At 39.2% G+C, this 15,366-nt stretch overlaps 1 protein-coding gene across 1 annotated transcript in view; it reads right to left on the reverse strand.

Moving 5' to 3' along the window:
* Positions 1-367: 367 nt before the first annotated feature.
* Positions 368-15,366, reverse strand: part of lpin2 (lipin 2) — a 28,072-nt gene continuing 13,073 nt past the window's right edge. The window contains exons 4-20 of the mRNA XM_073848618.1: positions 14,485-14,789; positions 13,750-13,857; positions 13,449-13,575; positions 12,359-12,710; positions 12,069-12,168; positions 11,765-11,952; positions 11,512-11,605; positions 10,279-10,348; positions 10,079-10,171; positions 9,431-9,516; positions 8,912-9,062; positions 6,349-6,497; positions 5,281-5,367; positions 5,026-5,178; positions 3,082-3,196; positions 2,621-2,724; positions 368-2,440 (exon numbers count right to left, since the gene is read on the reverse strand). Of these exons, the coding sequence (XP_073704719.1) occupies positions 2,293-2,440; positions 2,621-2,724; positions 3,082-3,196; positions 5,026-5,178; positions 5,281-5,367; positions 6,349-6,497; positions 8,912-9,062; positions 9,431-9,516; positions 10,079-10,171; positions 10,279-10,348; positions 11,512-11,605; positions 11,765-11,952; positions 12,069-12,168; positions 12,359-12,710; positions 13,449-13,575; positions 13,750-13,857; positions 14,485-14,789 (2,430 nt within the window). The 3' untranslated portion in view covers positions 368-2,292. The remainder of the gene's footprint in view (positions 2,441-2,620; positions 2,725-3,081; positions 3,197-5,025; positions 5,179-5,280; positions 5,368-6,348; positions 6,498-8,911; positions 9,063-9,430; positions 9,517-10,078; positions 10,172-10,278; positions 10,349-11,511; positions 11,606-11,764; positions 11,953-12,068; positions 12,169-12,358; positions 12,711-13,448; positions 13,576-13,749; positions 13,858-14,484; positions 14,790-15,366) is intronic.

The raw sequence follows: 15,366 nt of genomic DNA on the forward strand, positions 1-15,366 counted from the left end.
AGTTAAATCAACTAATTTTTATTGTAATAAGTTAAAATGACTTATAGTTTTAAGCTGATTTAACTTAAAACCTTAAGTTCAGCAGCTGCCTTAAAATTTTAAGTTGAATCTGGTGAAAACTTTTTCACACTACAGCTAAAGTTAGAAATAACCGACCTAAAACATTTTTAGCTGGTGAAAATACTAGTGTTCTAATATTTTTTCCCACCACTGTATTTAAAATGAGGAAAAACAATAAAACTAATTTTCCCCTGGGTATTTGTGCCACATATTAAACTTACACTAAACACACCCTGAAGACTCTTAAGCAAAGCAAATAAATTAACATTCACTGTGACATTCGTGTGCTATAAATAGGCCACACGGCTGTATTAAATACATCTTTAATAGATTCATAAACATTGTCCAAACCATACTTTTTGTAAATTTATAATACAATTATCCACTTAAAGGTTTTTATGCTGGTCAAACGCAAACTTATAAAGCGAAACCAAGAAGTGCGCCAACCCACTCGAGCACAACTACAAATAAAAGCAAGTATAACAAAAGGCATCAAAGATCAAGAGGAATGACAAAACACATTCAGCACTTACAACAGCAGTTTCAACAAAAGAAAGAATAGAGGCTTTAACATTTCTTTTTCTGTCTTTTTACCATTAATGTTAGTTTCATACAAGATGAGTGTGTTCATCCCACACAAGAGGTATTACTTTCATAGAAAGAATGGGATTCCTTTGTTAACAATTAACAGATTTCACTTCCAAACATCATAACTGCAGACACGAAGCGCAACACACACATATATATTAAATCACAACAGTCAACTGAATTCTTAAATGCCCCAATTTTTTAAACAATGATTCGACTTAACGAAATTATTTCATTGTGCTCTAATTCTGTACATCTATTTTAACATCCAGCACACAGTGCTCTAAAACGTACCCTTACGAGATTCTAAAGCCCAACGGTAGGGGTCAACAGCCAAGACCACAATCAACAGCTAGTGAAAAAGAGGGCATGTTATTTCAGTCGATCACTCTCATCCTTCACTTGCACATCAGCTTTAATATATTCTAATAATAAAGAAAAATCAGCTTTCCACTGTTCAAGATCATCCAATGCGTGTGTAAAACATAAATAGTCCAATTTCTATTTCAAACTAAGCATGCAAAGTCTGGGTTAGTGGAAAAGAACAAAATGTTAAAGACCATTCGATACTCTCTCGCAGGCCGCAGCCTACTTAAAGGTATAACATGCCTTCATTTTGAAAGCAAATACATACTACAGTCTTCTTAACTTAATACAGATCTCTTGCCGAGGTTTACATAAAGGATCTAAAAGCGCTTAAATCGTCGTGTTGTGCACGAAAGGCTGCTGAAAAGCTTCGAACGTTATTGCATTTCTGTTGCGAGTTAAGTGCAAGACGATCTGCTATTTTTCCTCTCTTGGCCGCAGCTGAAAAAGTGCGATCGGTAAGGCGTTCTGCAGCAACCAGACGATGAAAATGTCAACAGTTGCGAAAAAACAAGAAAGCCCAATTACGATGAACTCCTTGGTGTACTCTTCATACAAATCCAGCCGACTCTATGAGGCTGTGCGCGCTAAATCTGCTGAACTGTAAATGATGAGCTGTGTCCTCGCGCGGCGCGGCACGGCTCATTCTGTGCATACTTTCCAGTCAGTATCTATGAGATTCAGCTCTTTCGCACCATCTGGCAATGCATATTCAAACTGTCATACCGTCACCACATCTTAGAGGCAGTGCATGTTAATTAGTTAATTCTAACTAATGCCTTTGTATATAAATAATCTATGCTCTAAAAATGTAAATCAGTGGTTGTAAAGAATCTTTGTTAATGATTAGAAGCATATCTCTATGCCACCTTTAACCCAAACAAACAGCTGTGCATTCCTTCCACTGACCAAGAGGAGACTGGTCGTCTAATACTGTAAACATTAGCCCATTAGCAATAAATTCCTTCAGAGCTGAAGCAGCCTAACTCATAGCAGCTAATCATAATGATATTGATTAGAAATATAGTTACAGAGCAGCACCAGGTGTTTTAGTTTGTGGAAGTTCTACCTACATCCCATTAATGTGACCCTGGGGTGTGTTTTGGTGTCTTCTCTTAAACTGGTTCAGCTTTGAGGTGCTTTGCGCAGTTCATATTTCTTAGGTGGGATAGGGCGGCCACTTTATTCTGAGTTGTGAGATGTGGAAGGGTACCGGCTAAGTGGTTCTGATGGGAGAGATGACTGTGACCGTGTGGCGGATTGCTCTTCTGGGATGGTCTATAAAAGCAGGTCCTCCGGACAGATCTCAGGGATGGGCTGACGCCAGAAACAGAATGTACTGAACTCTGGGAAACTAAAAGCTGAACTTTGTTCTTTATTCAGCAAGGGAAAGACGTGATCCACCAGCTCACTCAATCTGCTGTACCTACACACAAACAGAGAAAGAGCTTAAGACAACTAATCGAAAACAGATAAAGGCGTCCTTCGACTCTCAAGAAGACCTTGAACAAAGTTCAAGAATCAGCTCTCCACTTTTGAATCAGCATAATCTTGTTGACTTTAGAGATACTTTTATGTAGTGCTGCAGATCAATGTGCCCACTTACGAAGACTTGTTGCCCTTGGTTTGTTCCTGTATGAGCTCTCCTTTGGGGTTAACCGTAAAGATTCTGCAGAGTGGCACTCCAACCTCCTTGTAGGCAAAGACGTCCTAGAAGAGACATTCATAAGCGTCAACTTAGGACAACCTCTGCTGTTTTTTTTTTTTTTTCCACCCAGTATACAAACAAAAACATGTTAGTTTCTGACATTAGCAATGGTTTTATGATGAAATAGATGCATTTGTGCCTGTATAAACATTCAGTGTCTTACTCCACCCAAACAATATAATTTATTCAGCTGGAAACGATCAGCAGGCTGGCTTGTAGCAGCTGGTCATGCAGTTTGAAGCCTGAGGGGACAGCGCTGCTAAGTTCTAAGCCTCAAACATGAATCTTCGTGCTGAACTTTGACTCTGCTGCTGAGTTTAGTGTGCACTGGAAGGAAAGTGAACTGCAGTCCAACTTACATTTGTTCGATTTCCAAATGCGGCATAAAAGGGATGTTTGTTGGGCAGGAAAAGGTTCTTAATGTCTGTAAGGCATTCGATTTTGAAGATTTCTGGCTTCTTCTCAATCACCTCCCTTTGAGACAAAGAAAACATTTTAAGTAAATGAAATCAACTGATTGGCACTTTGAGGATTTATTCATTAATACAACTTATTAAAGGGAAAGTTCAACCCAAAACAAAACTTTTTTCATCATTTACTCCACATTTGTATGAATAAGCACTGTACAGTGCATCCGGAAAGTATTCACAGCGCTTCACTTTTTCCACATTTTGTGTTACACCCTTATTCCAAAATGGATTAAAATCAATATTTTCCTCAAAATTCTACAAACAATACCCCATAATGTCAACATGAAAAAAGTAAGTTTGAAATCTTTGCAAATTTATAAAAAAGTATCCACAGCCTTTGCCATGACACTCAAAATTGAGCTCAGGTGCATCCTGTTTCCACTGATCATCCTTGAAATGTTTTTACAACTTGAGCCCACCTGTGGTAAATTCATGGTTTGGAAAGGGGCACACCTGTCTATATAAGGTCACACAGTTAACAGTGCATGTCAGAGCACAAACCAAGCCATGAAGTCCATGGAATTGTCTGTAGACCTCCGAGACTGGATTGCATCAAGGCACAGATCTGGGAAGAGGTACAGAAAAGATTCTGCAGCATTGAAGGTCCCAATGAGCACAGTGGCCTCCATCCTCCGTAAATGGAAGAAGTTTGGAACCACCAGCACTATTCCTAGAGTGATTGGGGAAGAAGGGCCTTAGTAGTCAGGGAGGTGGCCAAGAACCTGATGGTCACTCTGAAAGAGCTCCAGCATTTCTCTGTGGAGAGAGGAGAACCTTCCAAAAGAACAACCATCTCTGCAGCACTCTGCCAATCAGGTCTGTATGGTAGAGCAACCAGACAGAAGCCACTGCTCAGTAAAAGGCACATGACAGACCTGAAAGACTCTCAAACCATTAGAAACAAAATTCTCTGGTCTGATGAAACAAAGATTGAACTCTTTGGCCTGAATGCAGAGCGTCATGTCTAAAGGAAACCAGGCACATGGTGGTGGCAGCATTATGCTGTGGGGATGTTTTTTAGGAGCAGGACCTGGGAGACTAGTCAGGACTGAGAGAAAGATGAGTGCAGCAATGCACAGAGACATCATTGATGAAAACCTGCTCCAGAGCACTCTGGACCTCAGACTGGGGCTATGGGACAACTCTGTGAATGTCTTTGAGTGGCCCAGCAAGAGCCTAGTCTTAAATCCGATTGAACATTTCTGGACGGATCTGAAAATAGCTGTGCACTGATGCTCTCCATCCAACCAGATGGAGCTTGAGAGGTACTGCAAAGAAGAATGGGAGAAACTGCCCAAAAAATAGGTGTGCCAAGCTTGTAGCATCATACTCAAAAAGACTTGAAGCTGTAATTGGTGCCAAAGGTCCTCCTTTTCATTTTTTTATTTTTAATAAAAAAGATTTCAAACAAACTTCCTTTATGTTGTCATTATGGGATATTGTTTGTAGAAAATAATGAATTTAATCCATTTTGGAATAAGGCTTGTAACATAACAAAATGTGGAAGTGCTGTGAATACTTTCCGGATGCACTGTATAGTTGAATGGTGACAAATTAAAAAAGTATTTTTTGTAGCTTCATAAATCTACGGTTGAACTACTGATGTCACATGGACTATTTTAACGATGTTCTTACTACCTTTCTGGGCCTTGAATGTAGTAACTGTTGTTTATACAGGGTTAGAAAGCTCTTGGACTTCATCAAAAATTCTTAATTTGTGTTCCAAAGATGAACGAAGGTCTTACAGGCTTGGGACAACATGAGGAGTAACCAATTACAGAATTTTCTATTTTGGGTGAACTATCCCTTAAAACAATGACATTTAGATAGTACCTGTGAAATGCAGAGAAGAGGCTACTGGGAGAGAGCATGAGTGGTCCACGGGGCAGGATAATACCTCCGTCATTTACCCATTGCAGATATCCTCGTGTCATGTCTGCCATGCCAATTGCCCTTGCTGAGCAGTACAGGAATTTATATCCATTTCTGGCAAAAACAAATGATTTTGTATCAAAACATTGTTTTGGCTTGCTTGTGTCCTTTTAGTGAAAAAAAAAAGGAGGCTGAAGATTAAGAATGCAAACTCACTCGGCCACAGAGTGGTAGAGTTTAGCAATGCCCTGATGCGTCCAGTCCTTCCCAAACTGAGGCAAAATCTGGCCGAACACATCTGATCTGAAAGCACATAAATATTCGGGTGAACATGGCATGTCATAGAAAACGAACAGCGCAAAATCCTCTAGTGCATATTTGTTCTACTTGGAAGGAAGTCCAAGTCTCATTCAACTGGGTTCCTAAATATAGCTTCTGACATTCTTTTTATTCTTAGAACTAATAGACTTGTGAAGAAGAGAGATTTTTTCTCAGCTTGGGCAAAACTCTGTGTCGTCTACTAATGAGGATCCTCTCCCCGCTTTAGCGTTTTATCTCCGGCTCTTTCTGAGTGGCATTATGAGAGAGCAAGATTTAAATTGGCTCATTATGGTGACATCCTCCTCCTAGTCCAACCCTGGTCTAGGCGCACCCCACAGTCAGCCGCCCTGCTTCGCAGCCTCAGAGAGATGTGTCAGGCAAGCGGGTCAGAGAAATAATAAGCGGCAGTCAATCTGCCCGTTTGATGTTTGCCACCCACCAGCCACTGAGGGCACGAGTCTGGAGGCGGAGAGCATTCGTTTGCATAGATGCGTTGATATTACAGCCGGCTTTGCAGTAATTAAAAACCAAAGACGGTGTAACGGTATCGCACTAATATTAGAGCTGTGAACTCCATCAAACAGCCAGTAAAACTCAGGGAGACATTGTCTGTTAAATGGAGATTTGTCTTGGTCATTGTAAGAGTTAGTGGAGAGGGCTGCAATGCGAGATCATTATTAGTGGTTCATTATTTGCCACCTATTCAGAGTGCTTGTTTTGATGAAGCAGACTCTGTCTTGATCTATAAACCTCTTTTGGTTCTGGCAGTAAAAAACCTGGCAGTGAGTGAGTCCTTTTGCAGTAACTAATGGAAATGTTTATGCACACCTAAGCCTTTTTCCCCTCTTTCATGGCTACAGTAAACTATAAAAGTGAAGAACAAAGGTGGATTCTGAACAAAAACAACCCAGCACATGATTTTCATTAAAGGCAACACGTGATGTGTGTCTGTGAAATACATACTTGGTGATGGTTCCGTCGATGTCTGAGATGACGACTTTATCATCCCAGTTCCAAAGGTAGATGGTGCCTTCGCAGCGGCACGTGCCCTGGTATTGCGTTGTGATGCTGAAGGTCACATCGTTGGGTCCTTCCTTTAGTTTCAGACTAGCCTGTAAGTCAATACCACCGGATCAATGCATCTCTTGACCACTACATCACATCAATCTTAAAGGATTGGTTCACTTCCAGAATAACAATTTCCTGATAATTTAATCATGCCCATGTCATCCAAGATAATGTCTTTCTTTCTTAAGTTGAAAAAAAAAAAATAATAATAATAATGTTTTTGAGGAAAACATTTCAGGATTTTCCTCCATATAGTGGACTTCAATGGCGCCCGTGAGTTTGAACTTCCAAAATGAAGTCCTATCTAGCAAAACGATTGTCTAGCACTGTGATGGGAATGTGTCCGGTTCAAGACAGTTAGGGTGTGTGGAAAAACTCCCATCTCATTTTCTCCAACTTTAAAATCATCCTACATCACTGTAATATTTTTGTAATGGGGAATTAGATCTTCTTTGCATGTTCACTTTGTAAACACTGGGTCGGTACCTCTGCAGCGATGTAAAGAAAATGAGATGGGAGTTTTTTGACATACCCTAACTGTCTTGAACCGGACGCATGTGCATTGCAGAGCTAGACAAGACAAGCATTTGTGGGTAAAAAGTGTATAAATATTAATTTAATTAGGAAATTGCAGATCGTTTAGCTAGATAAGACCCTTCTTCCTTGGCTGGGAACGTCTAGAGCCCTTTGAAGCTGCATTTAAACTGCATTTTGGAAGTTCAAACTCGCAGGGCGCCATAGAAGTCCACTATATGGAGAAAAATCTTGAAAAGTTTTCCTCAAAAAACAATTTCTTCACGAGTGAGGAAAGAAAGACATGAACAACTTGGATGACAAGGGGGTGAGTACATTCTGTAAAAATCTGTACATTTTTGTTCTGGAAGTGAACTAATCCTTTAAGGTCCAAATTGCAGTTTCAATGCAGCTTCAAACGACTTTACATGATCCCAGCCGAGGAATAAGGATCTTACTAGATTAAATGATTGGTTACTTTCTAAAAAAAATAAAAATGTATATACAGTTTTTAACCACAAATGCTCATCTTTAGATTGGAAAGGTTCTTCGTCTGTGTACTTCACTTCAGTTAAGTTTTTAGTTCAAAACTTAATCTTATTTTCTCCTCCAATTTCAAAATTGTCTGACATTGTTGTTTTACCTTTTTTAGTAAAGGGTGTTTGACTTTCTTTGCATGTTTGCTTTGTAAACACTGGGTCAGTACTTCGGTTATGATCCTGGGATCATGTAAATCCCATTTGAAGCTGCACTGAAACTGCAATTTGGACCTTCAACCCGTTGGCTCTCACTGAAATTCACTATATGGAGAAAAACCATAGAATGTTCTCCTCAAAAACCTTAATTTCTTTTTGACATGAAGACATGAACATCTTGGATGCAATAGGGGTGAGTAAACTATCAGGAAATGTTTTATTCAGGAAGTGAATCTGTATTACATCAACTGCAGAAAATGATATTCTAAAAACATCAGTAAATCATTTTCTGGTATGAGAACTTATAACATTACCAGTAAATTACTTGTATCATGCTATGTGTGAGCAAAGAACAGGATTACCAGCACAAGCATGTATGAGGGCAGAACATACTGACATATAAAGTCTGCTTTGGGCTAATCATAAAGCGCTGTCAGAACTGTTTGCCACTGTTTTTAATTGTTTCCCATGTAAACATGCACTAGACAGATGTCTGACCATTGTGCTGCATTTCATGACTAAGACCCTCCCTTCTTTTCTATTCATCAGTGTCGCGGATCTGCACTTAATACTGCATATAGTGTAGTAACTGCAGTACTTTAGTAATTCTTATATGTCTAATTATTTTTAAAAGCAAAAGCACATTCTGTGTGATCATCCCTTCACGGCTGTCACTCCAAAAAAAGTTCAGATTTTAAAGTAATTCTGGTAATTTTACAACAATTCACTGGGATTAATGTGTGAAAGGGGTTGATATCTGTATAGTTCACTTGGCCACTGAATGCTGCAAAAAATATATTTAAAATCCCCAAGCTTTAATAATTAAATGATTAATGAGATGATTCATTAATTTATGCAATGCAATCAGTTCATCTACTCCCCAAAATCTTGATTCATTTATAAATTCATTAATATTAAAAGACATAAGCTTTCCTAAATGGAAGATTTTCTATTGCAAAACTGCATCTGAAGCTGCCAAAAGGGGGCAGTCTAGTGCAAATCACCTGCAAGCCACTACCCTTTCAGAATGAGTCACAGAGCTTTTACATAATTTCCTGGAGGAACCTTGAGGGAGAGCTTTAAACAACTACTTTTTACAGAGCTGTTGCACTACAGGCAACAGGGCTCTGAATCTCTTAGTCAAAACCACTGAGCAAGTGTTGAAGCTGCTTATGTAAACAATAGTCGCTGTGCGGTTTAGTATGTTTACAGAACTAAATATTTGTCTTCTAACAAAAGCATAGACTTACAATCTGGTTGGAAGAGAGGCGCAGGGACTTGCGGTAGGCGTGAGTGGAGGTGTGGCTGTGTGGCTCAGACTGGACCTTGCGCTCCATTGATGATGCAGCAGCGCTCACCTCCTTTCCCTCCTCATCGCTGGACGAGTCCCTGGTGTCCACTCTGCGCACAGAGCAAATAGGGAATCAGTGAACTAAATTTGCAACCACCAGATTCCTAATTTAGACTACCACAGAGAATGAGACAAAACAGAAAGTAGGCTGGATCGTCCTGATTCACTTCTTTTTCGGGGAAAAAAAAACTAGTCACGATCATGCGGTCAAGGTAAAACTGCTACTTTTATCTTTTATATCTTTCATTCATTTTTTACAAACAAGCCAGCTGACATAAATAACGTTATGCACCCATCTATAACATTTGGTTGCATTTTATTAGTTTCATTCAAGAATAACAACCAGTCTGATTATCTTCTTCACATCTTACAAAAGCGACAGGCAGGAAATGATGCTGCATCTACTTGTCTGACTCACTTGCGGGCATGACTTTCCATTGACAAAGAGGAGCTGCCTTCCTCCATTTGGGACTGCTTTATCTCCAGCTTCCCAGTGCTTTCTGACTGTATAACAAAAGATGAAAACATTAGTACATCAAATCACATATTTATACATTTGTGTAAACATGTCATAATTTGATTTTGTTGCTCTCAAATGTGTTAACTACATGATCATATCATCCTCTCATGCTGTCAGGCTATTACTGAAAAGTATGATGATCTGCCTGGCCTATTTCTAGGCTGTAAAATTCCACACCGCAGAGTGGTGCTAATTACAGACGCGCCAGATGAGGGCAGCGAAGAAGCCTGATGTATGATGTCTGAATGACGGCAGACGCTCTAGAGAGATGAACGAACTTCAGAGGCAACGTGTTTCAGCTTCTTTACAACAAAGAGTTGCTTCATCCTTTTGTTCAGGCAATTACGTGAATGTTGATGCTTGTGTAATCAGATCTGCCCACAGAAGTCTAAAGTACTGGAATGCAGTGGGATTAAAAGACCAATAACTACTTAAAGATTTTGTTCCCACTCCCTGATTACAGCTCAATAAAGAGCTTTATGTTTAAACAGAAAAGTTTTTGCAGTGTGTTATACAAAACTGAAGGTCACACCGCTCTGGTCTTACCTGTTTAATAGTGCTGTCCGCTCTCTTTCTCCAGAACCACCAGCGGCCCGATTTCTTTGGCATCCTCTCTTTCACCCAAGCTTCCTCTGTAGCCTAAAGAGAACACTGACATTGACCTACTAGAGCACACCACAGCACTGGAAAACAAACTTTAAAGGACTTAAATAAGTAAAAAGATCCTATTAAGGAAGACAAAATACCTTGGGTAAATTCTTCTGAAATGCTTGCAAACTTAAGATCAAAGGGGCAGCCAATGTCCAATTGTAATACCTAAAATAAAAAACAAAAAAGACAATTTATTTACTAATGTGAGCATCTGTCAACTTCTATTTAGAACATAAAGTTGAAGTCAAAAGTTTACATACAGCTTGTTAGTGTTATTAATTAACTAATGTTCATTATTGAACCAAAATAAGAGGGATCATACAAAATGCATGTTATTTTTTTATTTAGTACTGACCTGAAAAAGATAATTCACATAAAAGACGTTTAGATATAATCCACAAGAGAAACTAATAATAATAATAAAAAGTTGAATTTATAAAAATCACCCTGTTCAAAAGTTTACATATGCTTTCTTAATACTGTGCTGTCACCGGAATGGTCAACTGCTGTGTTTTTTTTGTTTAGTGATAGTTGTTCATGAGTCCCTTGTTTGTCATGAACAGTTAAACTGCCTGCTGTTCTTCAGAAAAATGTTTTTTCAGCATTTGTGTGTATTTGATCCCTTTCCAACAATGACTGTATGATTGTAAGATCCATCTTTTCACACTGAGGACAACTGAGGGACTTATGTACAGCTATTACAGAAGGTTAAAACGCTCACTGATGTTTTAGAAGGAAACAATGCATTAAGAGCTGGGGGGTGAAAACTTTTTGAATTTGAAGATCAGGGTAAATTTCACTTATTTTGTCTTCTGGGAAACATGCAAGTAGCTTTAGCTTTAACTTTAGCTCCTGAAGGGCAGTTCTAAATGAAAAAAAAAAAAATACACATCCTCATTTTGTTTAAAAGTTTACACCCCTGGCTCTGCATAATTTTTTCTTCTGGAGAATCAATGAGTGTTTAAACTTTCTGTAATAGCGGAGTCCCTCGGTTGTCCTCAATGTGAAAAGATGGATCTCAAAATCATACAGTCATTGTTGGAAAGGGTTCAAAAATGCTGAAAAACTAAAGAATTTGTGGGAACAGTGGGCAGTTTAACCGTTCAGGACAAACAAGGGACTCATGAACAACTATCACTAAAATCACTGTGTCACTAAAATGTCTAAATGTCTTTTGTGAAACGTCTTATTCAGGTCAGTAATAAACATTAACATGCATTTTGTATGATTCCTCTTATTTTGTAAAATAATTACTATTTAGCAGATTCTGCAATAATAGTAATAGTATGTAAACTTTTGACTTCAACTTCATTTAAATTCAAACCCACCTGTTTCCTATTTTAACAACTAAATTCTGATTGTCTATTATAGCTGGATTTTCTGCAAATTCATGATATGTGATGATATGCTCCATAAATTTTTCTAGAAACAAACAGAAAGAGAAAATTAAAACACTTGTATTATTCTCATTTGTAAATCTCTTTGAATAAAAGCATATACTAAACCCATGAATGTATTATAACAGACAGAATTACACACAGTTATAATAAAGGAATAAACAAACCAGAATTATTCAGATACCTTTGGAAATCTCTCCGTTCTCACTGAGCCCTCCACACAGAGACAGAGTGACGTCAGGGAGATCGCTGGCAGAGTCAGACAGGCACTCAGTGCCACTGTCAGCCGCAGCACTGCCCACAGACTGTGGGGACTGAGAGCCCGAGTGCATCCCAGAATCCATCCAGTGCTTGGAGCCACTGTCTGATTCACTGCAAATACACATCAAGGTCACCTGATACCTGATAAACTTGTTATGAACTGCTTTTCAAGTGCCTTAATCTAATCTTAAAAGCAATATAGGTCAAATGTGCGATTTTCTTTCTACCTCTTAGGAAAGTAGCGAGCAGCAACATCAGGCTCCAGTACATTCAGGTCATCCAGGTAGATGTCTTCTGGGCCCTGGTGCTGACTCCTTTTTGGGACGCCTGAACAAATTTACAGTCAGTACATTTTTGGCTTGGAACATCACATTGATATAATCTTGTTAAACATAAATCAACCACAACTTTCAACTTTATCTACCCACACTTCTATTATCAACCTGAGATAACAGCCACTGGTAAAAGAATCAATCAAACCAACTATTTCTTAGAACATGGTGTTTAACAGGCCCACCTTTCTTCTTGGAGGGTGAGTCAGTCTTGGCGCCAACATCTCCCAAGTCCCCACCCATTTGAGCAGCAGAAGAAGCAGCTGGAGCAGAAGAAGCAGCAGCAGGAAGGATGTCTGAAGGAGTGGAGGTCAACACTCCACTAGGCACCATCTCCAACTCGGATTCAGTGGGAGTTTTGGGGGTCACAGGGGTGCGGGGTTCAGGTTTGACTATGGTACAGCCAGTTGTCCCTGAAGACGATTCTCTTTCATCTGTCTGCATGGCCTCAGAGCTCAGGATGACTCTGAAGTGAGTGTTTTCTGAAGGCGTTATGGTCACCGTCTTCGGCAGCTCCACCTTTTCCTTCTTAGAAACCTGGGAATTACATTTTTGATAAGTGGCGATGAGCTGAAATTTAATAAAACATGTTAAGTCATAGCATAAAACAGAATATACACAGTCAAACCAAAATCTACTGAAATACCTTCAACATTTTTTACATTATCACAGTTTATTTACTATAGTTTAGAAAATGGTAATACAATATGACAAGAACACATAGTTAAACTGTGTCAGAACTAATTCTTCTTGATAATGTCAGATAACTTTACTAGAAAGGTATGTAATGGATTACAATCAACCAAAAAAATATTTAGACAACTGTTAGTATGACAGTATTTACATAACTATCAACACTTTGTTGACCAATTGCCAAGCAATGCTTAATTTTGTTCAGTCTCTAGTATAAAAAAGGTCGCATTAGCAATTAAAGAGAACACTTAAGCAAAACATGGTCCGGTCAAGCATCCAAAGGTAGTCCATTGTATGATTTTTGGGTATAATATGTCATAGTTAACATTATTTTACCATCTTCACTTACAACTGTCATTATGAACATGATGAAAATCTTTCAAATGATGTTTGAAACTTTGTATTACTAGCAGTTTTTGTGTTTATTGCTTCTTTATGATCTCATTTGTAAGTCACCTGGGACAAAACTACCTGCTAGATAATTAAATGTGAATCATGAAGGATGAAGTATTTCTGTCATGTGAATTAAATAAATAGAAACAAATGACATGAATTTTACATTGAAAACATTGTGTAATTTACCCTGGTAGATTCTGGAAACTCTCCCCACGTCCACTGCATGTGTGACTCCATTTTGAGCAGGCTCTCTGAGGGCCGAACGACCAGTTCAGAGTCACTCTTGGGAGAAAAGGCCTCTGACATGGCATGACTGCTCAAAATACAATAACAAACAGCAACTCACATGAACTGATAAAAAAAGTGAATGTAAAAATAACTGAAAGTCTTTAAATCTTAAAACACATTTTTGAAAGTCCAATGCGATACAGGAACAAAAACATATTTTGAAGTGTGTGTGAGAGAGAGATAATAAGCAGATACAAACCTATCTGATGGAGACCAGTCTCCGTCAGAATACGGGTAGTTGTCCAAAGAATGCCGAACTGTTGGTAACTTGGGTTCAATTTCTCGAACTGTACTGATTGAAGATGATCTGAAAGAAAGATTTTCTTTTAAGGGTGTGTTCACACTTGTAGTTAAAACACTTGTAGTCCAAATTACACATTTAAAGGCAAAGTGATATGTTCACAACCTGATTGGTCGGGTCGAATGACATATTTTGTGACGCAACTCACCGAACACCCCAAACAAAAGGTGTGTTTGACTTAAAGTGACTTTTTCAACATTTGTGAACTCACAAAGAGCTCATAAAAGGCATTTTACCTCCTCATTGCTCCACGTTTCCCCTGTGCTCATTTTGTTTTGGATACGCCACTTGTTCCCTTCATGTAATCATGTCACATAGCGTCACATCTTATCATTACATCCTGTTTTTGGTTTGCTTACATGTATTTGGTCTGTGTTGCGTTCATACTTCATTTGAAATGCACCAGAGTTCGTTTGGAAGCGGACCGAGACCCATCTTTTTAGCGATCTCAGTCCACTTGTTTGGGGCGCACCGGGGTTTAAAAGGCAGCATTCACACTTACTCAAATGAACCGTACTAACAGAGCAACCCCACCAGAGTTTGTTTTAATTGAACCAAACAGTACAAGTGTGAACACACCCTAAATCACATGTCCACTCCATCACATACAAGTATGCATGCATCTGTTGGTACCTGGTGTTGGAAGCAGGGTCCTCATCAGAGCTCAGCTCCATCTCAAAAATGTCATCTGTTGAAGGGGTCGAGCTGATGACTGCCGGAGGGGTCAGCTCCTCACGGCGTGGGTCGCCTTTATGCTTCTTCCTCCGTTTCTTCTTCTTCTTGGCTCCCCCGGTGCTGGCAACAGGGGGATCAGGAGGGTCCTCAGGGTCCAGTGGATCATCATCCAGGTTCTGACTTTGCCTGTGATCGCTTCCTATCCAAAATAGGTGACTCTCAGTGGGAATAGGGGAGGTAGCCAGGTGAGCCGGTACAATCTCCTAAATAAATAAATAAATAAAGATCGTTAAAGGGCTCATGAACTGTCTTTTTTTATGATTTTTTACTGTTCTCTGAGGTCCCCTTATGATGTTAAGATTTTTACATCAAAAAACATAATTTAGAAGTAATAGGCTATTTTCTGTCCTTGTTTTGACTCCCCTCATCGGAACGCTCTGTTTGAATAGGCATGGCGGATTGTAGACTCGGAAGTAAACACCCACTGCTATGACTGGCTACATTTCTCATAGATGGACGCTCTTTCTGAAAATCCTGTGTCAAATTGTGCCTTGTTTGTAAAGGAATCTGCGGTACAGTTAAGTGAACAAAGGACTGAGTTCTTACTGACGTGGTCTGGATCTTCATTAAAAATAAAGTTCATCCACTTTTCTAACATTGAGATTAGAAGGAAGGCAATGCAAAGACTGTTTTTCCACAGCTTGGCACTGCACAGCGTTTTGTTGACTTCGGAGCCATCTTTATCATTTGGTTTCGGCGCAAACCTGCGTTCGCCTTTCACGTTATTTACACTATGTGTGTGAATCTGTGGGGCTAAACAGGCAGAGATGTAAAATCAGG

Source organism: Garra rufa, chromosome 10, assembly GCF_049309525.1.
Source record: "Garra rufa chromosome 10, GarRuf1.0, whole genome shotgun sequence".
Taxonomy (NCBI): domain Eukaryota; kingdom Metazoa; phylum Chordata; class Actinopteri; order Cypriniformes; family Cyprinidae; genus Garra; species Garra rufa.